This window comes from Nicotiana attenuata, chromosome 8 (genome assembly GCF_001879085.1).
Source record: "Nicotiana attenuata strain UT chromosome 8, NIATTr2, whole genome shotgun sequence".
Taxonomy (NCBI): Eukaryota; Viridiplantae; Streptophyta; class Magnoliopsida; order Solanales; family Solanaceae; genus Nicotiana; species Nicotiana attenuata.
Genome location: NC_031996.1, coordinates 24,501,546 through 24,511,320, shown reverse-complemented (window position 1 = coordinate 24,511,320; position 9,775 = coordinate 24,501,546). Strand labels below are relative to the sequence as shown.

The window sequence follows — 9,775 nt, the reverse complement described above, 5'->3', positions numbered from 1 at the left end:
GGTAAGAGACCACAATAAGTTGCCATTGCTTTCCTAATGTATGCAAACTTTAGTGATGGGAGGTCCACTTGTCTCTGGAGATTGATCTCTTTTACCAACTTTGAAGAAGTGTTTTGTCTTGTTTATTTAGTTATAATATGTTTGTATTAAGTGCTTGTGGTAGTCAATGTCTCTTTTTTTGTGCGCAAAGTTTCTTAGCATCTTATTATGAAGACGACTAATGTGTATAGTTTCATCTAGGATCGTGCTACTGGTCGTTCTCGTGGATTCGGCTATGTAACATTTTCTACAGTCGAGGATGCTAAGGTGATACTTGGTTTTTATTTGTTGATTTTCATGTCATTGTTGCAAGCATGTTTATTTACCGCTCTTGAGTAAAACCTTCTGTTTACATGTTACTGTCTTGTGCCTTGTGGTTTTGATGCTAACTTTTTTCATTGTATTCTCATGTCATGATATTCATATTGTTGTGTTATTATGATGCAGAATGCATTGTCTAAGGAGCACTTCCTTGGAAACAGAATGCTGGAAGTGAAAGTGGCGACACCAAAGGTGCACTATTTTTACACTTTTGCTGACAATGTTTTCTTTGTTACATTGGTATTTCATCCCATGTTGTGCCATTACTTTCTAGGCTGTCTATTAATATATTGCAGTGGCTATGTTTGCTTAATATGGAATGGTTGAAAAGATCTTATTATTGATCTCTTTATTTGGTTGAACATGAACATTGGATGCTTGGAATGAGTTGTGTTCTGCATCTGGAATGTTTCCATTTCACTTTCTTTTCCCCTTTGTTTTTTGGTTATTTTTCTAAGGATTCTTGCCCAACAAATTAGTAGAAACTTTGCTTTCTTAAAGATATTGTCCTCTTCATGGTCTTTACCATTCAGTTATTTGTTCGACAGATGATTTAAAACTTTAGTTCTCCCAGGATGTGTACCAGTTTCATTAGTCATTATATGCTTGCTCTTAAACAATTTGTTTCTTGGTTTTTTGCTTGATACTTGGCTTTGTAGTTTATGTTTATGATGGTCTTTGTTTAAAAGATCCTTGTGGATTCTTATCATTTTTAGAATTTGCAATAACTTCTATTATTGCTGTCTAAATCTTTTTTTTAAATCATATTCTGTTTCTTTGTTGCAATTTATTTGGAACGAACAATGATTAGATCAAGTTAAGTCCTATTTTTATAGTGATTTTGCCTCTAAAGGTCCTAGTTAAGGTCTAATACAGATGCTACTCATTCTTTTTGTAGGAGGAGATGAGGCATCCTGCAAAGAAAGTTACCAGGGTTTTCGTTGCTAGAATTCCACCGTCTGTGTCTGAAGCTACTTTCAGAAGGTATTTGTGAAGAATTGCTTATTAAGACTGTTTCTAGCTGGTCGGATGTTTCATTATTTGAACTTAATATCCTCATTTGAATTTCTTTTGCAGTTATTTTGAGAAGTACGGTGAAATAACAGATCTATACATGCCAAAGGTTCACCTGTCTCTCTGTGTCCTCATTATTAGAACATATTTTTGCGGCATCTTGTTCTGACTCTAAATTATAGGATTCATGAATTAATTAATCTTATTCCCAATCTGCAGGATCCAACTACAAAGGGACATCGTGGAATTGGGTTTATTACTTTTGCAAATGCTGGTATGTGTCCCGTCTTTGTTTTTCTTTTTTGCAGTTACTTTTTCTCTATTATCCAGGTACTTTGGCCATCTTTAGTTATTCCCAGGCTTAACATCCAGCTTTTTTAGGAACAATTAAAAAAATAGGTAACTTGTTTTTGGCAGGAACTGTATCTGATAGGAACTGTGTTTTCAATAGGAACTGTATCTGTGAGAATTTCTTGTACCCATTTCCTTGTTTTATATGTAGACTTGTTTAGACACTGTTCTTATATTCAGGGAGGAGAAACATGAAGTGTTCTTAGTTGCAGATATATCTTTCCTTCTCTAGTAATTGAGACAGTGACTGAGACCTGCATTTCTCCAAGTCTGTCTGCAGTGCTTCCAGGATGTAATCACTTTAGTGCAGTTAATTCTTTAAAACTGGATCAACATGTTACCTTGATTTGGTATAAATGCTAGTAATTACTTTTGATATGAAGATTTTCTTTCCTTTCTGCATTCATCCAGTACTCCTAGAAAATTCACCACCTTCACTATAGGAAAGTGCATTTTGCTTTTAGATATAAGTGGTTGATAATTCCCTCATTTTTGGAGTAAATAGCTCAGTGGTTAGCACAAAAGATAAGTTTTAACCTGTCACCCAACAACGGGAAAACGAAAAACGGTTTGGGAACAACACCTTTTTCTTCCTACACTTGGGTATATTGCCTTTCGAGATGCTTACTTCTAAACCTGATCTGGGATGACCGGAAGTAATTGACATTTGAAGAGTTCTTTACTGTTGCTCGACAGAAGTTCTGATTTAATCTCAGCCTTGATTCGTCCTTTAGTTTTTTTCTGTCAATTTCGTAATTCGCAACTGTTCCCGCTGGCAGTCTAGTTATATATTCTAGGTATTTTGAGCTGCATATGCATCTTAACACCTTTTAATGGCCCTGTAATTGTGCTTCGTCCCTAAGAATTCTGCCTCCTTCAGTTTTGTTAATTGCTGTAGGGATGTGGTAGCTACCACCTTGTTTTTATTTATGTACCCAGGGAAGACAGGGCCAGTCTCCTACATGCATGCTTATCATATGTCTTCTTTTCCGTTAAATTGAGTCACTCTTGGTTTCTTTGCCCAGAATCAGTTGATGATCTGATGGGTGACACACACGAACTGGGAGGTTCCACAATTGTGGTCGACCGAGCAACGCCCAAGGCAAGCTCTGCATAACAAAACTTTGATATATCTGCTGCTCAAGGACATGTCATTGAACTTACGCATTTGCTTCTGATGATTCATTAGCCTTTACATTTTGTGTTGATGATTATAGGAAGAAGATTCCAGACCTGTTAGTCGGATGCCTCAGGGTGGAGGAGGATATGGTGCATATAATGCATATATTAGTGCAACTAGATATGCTGCGCTTGGTGCTCCCACCTTATATGATCATCCAGGCTCTATGTATGGACGTAAGTAAATATTGACAAATTTGTCTTTCAAAAGATGCAACATCATGAAATCATGCCTCTCACTTAACAGAATTCATATACTAAAAGGAACTTAATTAAATAAACCAGGAGGAGGAGGAGGAGGAGGAGGATATCCTTCTCGTGGCATGGGCAAGAAGATCTTTGTTGGTCGACTACCTCAAGAGGCGACAGCTGAAGATCTTCGCCAGTATTTTGGTAGATTTGGCCGTATTTTAGATGTTTATGTTCCAAAGGTACGAACTCATTTATTTTATCGCCTTTTTGTAACAGATATTGTCTTAAGTAATTTAGTAATTGCTTAATTGTGTTAAGATGATAATGCTTATTTGGTGTAGGATCCCAAGAGACCAGGGCACAGAGGGTTCGGTTTTGTCACATTTGCTGACGATGGTGTCGCAGATCGTGTTTCTCGGAGGCCTCATGAGATATGTGGACAGCAGGTATGTTGTGATTCCAAGATCTACCTTCTTTGTCTTTTCTAACTCCATACCCCAAGAAAACCGTGGATACTGAAGTATCAGCTGATCAAGTTTTGTATGAGACCATGGGTGAGGAGACTCCTTCCCCAAAGAATTATAGAAGGGAATAAATTAACAAGATCATCATGGATGAGCAAGAATGGAGGACCCAGATGTGGGGGAAATTCCTGTCTACTCTGGAGCCCACTTGGTGAGGGATATCTTAAAATTCCCTGGCCGTTACCTAGGATGTGTGACAGAAGGAGGGCACTGGAAGATTGTTCTAAAGACAATAAAATTGTGTATAACTGTTTTTGGCAAAACTTAAAACATATATTGGTGTAAAGTAACTTAAATCTGACCTGGCCATTACTTGGGATGTTCTGCAGCGAGAGGAGCACGAAATTATTGTTCTTAAAGGCGATAAAGTTGGAACTGCTTTTTTTTTTTTTTTTTTTTTTGTGCAACACCTATAACATACATCGATGTGAAGTTAGCCTTTTGGGGAGCTTGAACTTTTACCTGTTGAATTTTTATATCCTCCTCGAAGGAGCTTCTTGGGGTATCCTTTTGGCTTCTCACTTATTCCTAGTTCTTCCTTGCTTTTTAGGTTGCAATAGATTCTGCGACTCCACTTGATGATGCTGGTCCAAGTAGTCAGTACATGATGGATCCTCCTCCTCCTCCTGAACCATATGGGGGATATGGTGGTCCTATGCGTTCCTATGGCAGGATGTATGGGGGCCTGGACTATGATGATGTAAGTATTTGAACCTTACTTTGATAAACTTCTCTCTATGTTATCTTTAGCTTATTACTCCGTGATAGAATTGCTTTCTCATTTATAACATCCTTTTTCATCCGGATGATTTTAAATTTTCACCCCCCCNGCAACGAGCAAGTAGAGTAGCAGCTCTCAACGAAAGATTGATTGGAATCAAAGTTGGTGACTTTTGGTGAGATCAATGCCTTGGTGTCTATGGTCTTATGACAATCTCTCTCTCTCTCTCTCTCTCTCTCTCTCTCTCTCTCTCTCTCTCATGTTGACTACATCTTTCTGTTGTTTTGGTGCAATGATTTTTACTTAAGGTGTAGTTTATTTTTGATTATTTGTTCATAACTCTTTCGTCGATTTTTTAGGTTTGTTTCGCATGTATAGCATAAAAAATAGGCAGGATTGTACTGATAATAGACATATTCAACCTTGGGCTTATGACTTGTCTATTTCTCGTTTGTCCTTAATTCAACAGATGATAATTCTGATGATATAACCTTTAAATATGTGACTTCTCTGTTTTTGACAGTGGGGTTACGGCCTGGGTGGAGGGAGACCTTCAAGAGCAGATATGAGATACAGGCCCTACTAGCGTGTGTAGTAGCTTGGGTGGCATGAAGTTGGAAGCTGTCTGAATTTCTATATGATAGGTGTTGGGTGTCAACCTATATACTATGTCATATTTGACTCAGCTTATTATGCGGACATTATGATATATGTGCTACTGATATTTCCTTAATTAAATTAAAGGATCAGTATTGATGGATTGTGTAATTCACTTCCTGTTCGACCCATTGAATTGAAAGTGCAAAAGAAACAAAGATGAGAACTGTTTTTTTTTTCCCGTCATATCCGAAAGTATAGAAGTAGTTAAGCAACATAGTCAATTGGGGTAATATTTAACATTTTTGCGGCTGAAGTATTAGCGAAATCTGTTTGAGAGGCTGAGTGGTTGTTTACATGGTTCGTGTTTTGGGAGTGCGTATTTTTCTATGCTTTCCGCCTGCCTAAAGTTAGGACCATAACCAATGCTTTCCGCCTGCCTAAAGTTAGGACCTTGGTTAGTACTGTTTGTTGAGTGGGATTTCACAGTGAAATTTTCCAGTATTTTCTTAGAGTAAAGATTTTGGACCAGCAGAAATCAGCTCTACAGAATTCCGCCACAGATGGTGGCAACTGGCAAGGCTTGAATTACATAGTGAATAGGTAGGGTCAGAAACTGGATTGAACAGTCTGTTATGAGTAATCTGTTCCTTTGATCACAAGTACGCTGTAACACTAAGCTCTGACAAGAACCTAATGGATACGGCAAACATAGCAACTGCTAAATGAGGCAATCTTTAAATACTTCCGAAACGGAATGATTCTCTGGGAATTTCTTCGAGGCTGATGGGAGTGACTTTCTGAGGTTGCACGTCTCATATCTTGGGCCTTCAACTGAGCATATCTAAGCTTGTTCAGAATCTTATCCATGGATGCTGACCTCCTCTTTTCTAGTTTCATCTGAAATGCAAACAATAGTTAAGTCCTTTGATGCTTGGCCTATCCTTAAGACAAGTACACTGGATAGATATGTATATTAATCATTAGATGTATTCAAATATCATTCTTTATTCCAACGGACCTCAAGCTTTTGGATTGCTGCTTCCGCTTTAGCCTTCTGCAAGTTCTCCCAAGCAGTAATCCTTGCTTCCTCTCTTTGTGACCTTCACAAAATGAGGAAAGACAGAACCGTTATCCCTATATAGTATTTTTGGCCCCTTGATAAATAAACCTATACCATAGTAATTTGTTGCTTAGGGACATACATATTACCAAAAGAATGTCCATCTATCTCTTATATGTAGGGAATCTATCTGAGTTACCACCATTACTAGTGTTGTGAAGGCTAAGTATTGCTGCTACTTGTCTAAATAGTTTCTACAAACTTGTGAGAAGTAGGCGTTAAGGGCATAGGCATACCGGTTCACTTGAAAATGAGGATAACAGATGCCCTTGCAAAGCATAAGAAGCAAAAACAAAAACTTGAAATGAATGGCATAGTGGCATACGTTGACATGTTCTCTGCTGCATTAGCAACATCCCAGGGTGAAATTGAGCCAGTCACATCTGGTGTTTCTTTACTCGGTTTTCTCACCCGGCTTTTCCAAGAGTGTCCGGAAATGGGGGCTCCTTTGTCCACCTGCACATCCCTAATCTCGACTTTAGCAGAATGCTGCTTGTTCTGCTCCCCTCCGTATGGCCTTTCTTTGGGAGAGGCATGGTTACTGCTATCAGGGCTCATTTGTGTTGCCATGTCTCTCCTTGAAACTACGCAGCTAACAGAATCTGGCTCCTTGGTCCCATCATCTGGCCATAGGATTCATCAGCAACAAAAAAACATTAATTTATAGTGATGTACTTTTCTAAAGACAAATCTTTCTTCCAACACCTCATGTCTCATTGATTTCACAACATGTTCTATAATTAACCTTTTGCTTGTCAGCCTGATAATGTTTAAGAAGATGCAACAAGGGCTGGAAATCAGGAAGGAACTTCGACTGTAGTTAAGAAGCTTGCTTAATGTCAAAAGGTTCCAAGAATTTCTCCAAAAACTAGGAATACTATTGCTAATGCTACATATACGGGTAAGAGGTAGCAGGCACCTGATGGAACCACCGTCATTAAAAAACTATTGCCAATGCTATGTGATAAGAATCTAAGATTCAAGAGTTGAAATAGAATAATGGAAAAAACTGGGGAAAGTATTGCTAAATCTTTTGGATATTAATGAACATTCGACAAATGAAAAGTCATACCACAGATGCAAGTATCTCTTTTTCTTCTCCTGGCAAAATGCCCTCAAATGATACTCAGTCATTTCATATGCATCCACTTTGCATAGGCTAATGTAGAAGAATTGTGCTATGAGAATCAGTATACAACAACAACAACAACAACAAACCCAGTGTATTCCCACAGGTGAGGTCTGGGGAGGATAGTGTATACGCAGACCTTACCTCTTGTAAAAGGTAGATAGGCTGTTTTCGGTAGACCCTCGGCTCATGAAAGACAAAAGGGAAGGGGCAAATGATAATCAGTATAAAGCAGGCAAATTCCTGTTGCCAATGAATCTCTTTCATGTTCAATTCTACTCTATAAAGGGCAGCCCGATACAGAGGGTATAGGTCACACGGGACAACTTTACCGTTGTTCCAAGGCTCCCGTTCAATTCTACTCTATGTTAGAACATACTTCTGCTATCGAGATAAAATGCATACCTTGGGAGCTTGGCACTGAAGATTCACTGCACAAATCTGACAGACTGGGAACACTAGTTGTTCGAGCCATACTATTGTCAGCATATAGAGCACCAGGATTTGCACCAGCACCATAATGAAGGGATACACCATCAGGCACCAGTACACCTGTTGTAAATGGTGAATTTGCAATGTAGTTACTTAAAGTTCCACCTTCTAGAACCGGCACGGAGGGTGAATAATTTGGTAAGTACATAAGGCCAGGAGCCCCAAGAGGTCCACTTTTCGACTTGGGGCGCCTGTGGATTTGCGCGGTTGAAGTCTTCCAAACCCCATAACTAGACACTGGGCTGGTAATCCATCTTTCAGCATCATCCCATTTTGAAGGCACTGTCCTTCCACTATTGAAAGGCATCAATGCAGTGGCACTAATATGCCTCCTGCTGCTGTGAGTCGGCAATGGGACTCGTTCGGAGCTCCACCCTTTCTGATTATCTCCATATTCTGGTGTTGGTGGGCTTGTATATAAACCCGAATTCCTCAACAAAGTAGGGTTGTTGTTCATGATTTTCAATAGAGGCAAAATGCAAGTCACATTCTTGCTCCTCTTAGCTGAATCTTGGAATAATGATCCTATCCAAGTAGGTGAGAAATTAGAGACCATAAATCTAAACTAGTTTCAAAATGTTTCAGTTCCTTATTCTCACATTAAAGGCATAAGCCACCACATTCATTTTGTCTACTCAGGAAAAGTAAAGTTGTCTTGAACAACATAAAGATATAGTCTTTTCTTAACAAGAATGATATATGTTGAAATTGTGGTCAATATTTTGTAGTCTGTGGCAATTAATCAATAGGTCACTTGAAAAGTCAGGACCACTGGAAGAGTTGCCAAATACTGCCAGTAAGGGAACAAAATCGACAAAACTTTACAGAGAAGTCGATTTTCAACCCCCCCTAACTGTATCTCCCGCCCCCACAGAAGTTCAGAACAAGAGGTAAAGAACCAATCAGGAAGAAAGTTGGTTATTCCAATTGCCACTTATGTACCTCTAAATAAAAAGTTAAAAAGGAAAAAGTGCATCTTAAAAAGGAAGGGAGAAAGGGAAGCAGCAAAAGCAACAAAAAGTTTCAACTAAATCAAGCTTACCCTTTAAACTAATATTGCAGAGAGTTGAGCTTTTTTATCTCTAGTTTATATCAACTTTTGTTGTGGTGCTCAAAGCTTCACTAAAGTAGCTGAATAGTGTGAATCTTTGGTTAAAGAAATGGGAGAAAGGTCACCCTCACCTAGGTGTGAAAGAAATCAAGAATTTAATAATGTAGATTATAAGAACATACTTATGGGATGTTTGACGAATGGCCCCTGCTATTTTGTGAAAGAAGAGCTAATAATAAGAAGAAGGGTGAATAGAGAGTGAGATTCTTGTACTGTCAAAGCATATATAAATGAGGGAATAGAAGAGAGGTTTTGTAACTATCGAAAAGGAGAGAACCGACAGAGTAGAAATGGTAAGAGTTGTCACAAACAAATGGGCATTCCCACGTGAGTAAGCTTCTTAAATTACTTTTTGGCGCATTGCCCCTAATTCCATGCATTCCCTCTTTCTTTAAGTCTTACGTATCTTTTATTGCACCGTGGCATATAATTGAGATTCCTGTACCCTTAATTAATAAAGGTTTTAGGTTCGAGTTTAGTAATAAAAAATTATCAATAGGTGACCATTTTACTTCTGGAGTGAATTCTGTTAGTAAACTGTATTTTTAAAATAATTCTGGAAAATATAAATGAACATAAACTGAAATGAAAAACAGAAACAGATTTTAATTTGAGCCCACTGAATTTACAGTGTTTTCTTAAGGAATTTAATCCCCTCCTAGTACCCAAGGTTATGGATTATTTCCTCCCAGGATAGAACGAATTACACACTTGTGTAGTGGTTTGAAGTTAAAATATGCAGAAGAAAGGAGAAGAACTCAGAAAGTTCTTATGGAAATTCTGAGCAGAATAGTCTTGTATTTATAGCCAAAGTTAGGCTGAAATCTGAAGAGGTGCAACTCTTCAGAATGACTGTTTATGCAAAACGGCCACAGCATAAATGCCATAACATAAATGGCTATTTACTCAACAATAAAGAGGGAAAATTGAAGAGGGTAGTTTAATTTCAGTTACACAACTGAAAAACGGATTGGATTTAATA

The 9,775-nt window shown here is 38.3% G+C and overlaps 2 protein-coding genes across 5 annotated transcripts in view; one reads left to right on the top strand and one right to left on the bottom strand.

The window, feature by feature from the left end:
- Window positions 1–5,183, top strand: part of LOC109231075 (heterogeneous nuclear ribonucleoprotein A/B) — a 7,251-nt gene extending 2,068 nt beyond the window's left edge. For both annotated transcript variants that reach the window (XM_019396621.1, XM_019396622.1), the window contains exons 4-14: window positions 241–306; window positions 487–552; window positions 1,259–1,344; window positions 1,438–1,483; window positions 1,594–1,648; window positions 2,751–2,827; window positions 2,943–3,081; window positions 3,190–3,335; window positions 3,438–3,542; window positions 4,171–4,320; window positions 4,865–5,183. In XM_019396621.1, coding sequence (XP_019252166.1) covers window positions 241–306; window positions 487–552; window positions 1,259–1,344; window positions 1,438–1,483; window positions 1,594–1,648; window positions 2,751–2,827; window positions 2,943–3,081; window positions 3,190–3,335; window positions 3,438–3,542; window positions 4,171–4,320; window positions 4,865–4,927 — 999 coding nt within the window. In that variant the 3' untranslated portion in view covers window positions 4,928–5,183. The remainder of the gene's footprint in view (window positions 1–240; window positions 307–486; window positions 553–1,258; window positions 1,345–1,437; window positions 1,484–1,593; window positions 1,649–2,750; window positions 2,828–2,942; window positions 3,082–3,189; window positions 3,336–3,437; window positions 3,543–4,170; window positions 4,321–4,864) is intronic.
- LOC109231074 lies at window positions 5,420–9,060 on the bottom strand. 3 transcript variants are annotated; one of them, XM_019396619.1, is made up of 5 exons: window positions 8,725–9,060; window positions 7,596–8,207; window positions 6,387–6,684; window positions 5,960–6,041; window positions 5,420–5,838 (listed from the first exon to the last, which is right to left on the bottom strand). In XM_019396619.1, exons 2-5 carry the CDS (start codon window positions 8,137–8,139, stop codon window positions 5,632–5,634), a joined length of 1,131 nt encoding a protein of 376 aa, XP_019252164.1. In that variant the 5' UTR covers window positions 8,140–8,207; window positions 8,725–9,060; the 3' UTR covers window positions 5,420–5,631. The 3 variants fall into 3 exon arrangements, with proteins under 3 accessions (XP_019252164.1, XP_019252165.1, XP_019252163.1); XM_019396620.1 differs by having other exon boundaries at window positions 8,916–9,060; XM_019396618.1 differs by lacking the exon at window positions 8,725–9,060 and having other exon boundaries at window positions 7,596–8,496.

Excerpts from the sequence above, each read along its gene's own strand:
- LOC109231074 (XM_019396618.1), bottom strand. The coding sequence starts at position 8,238 with ATGGTCTCTAATTTCTCACCTACTTGGATAGGATCATTATTCCAAGAT. Across the intron at positions 6,042-6,386 it reads GCAGCAGAGAACATGTCAAC|GTCACAAAGAGAGGAAGCAA; the intron begins GTATGCCACTAT and ends CATTTTGTGAAG. Across the intron at positions 5,839-5,959 it reads CAGCAATCCAAAAGCTTGAG|ATGAAACTAGAAAAGAGGAG; the intron begins GTCCGTTGGAAT and ends TTTGCATTTCAG.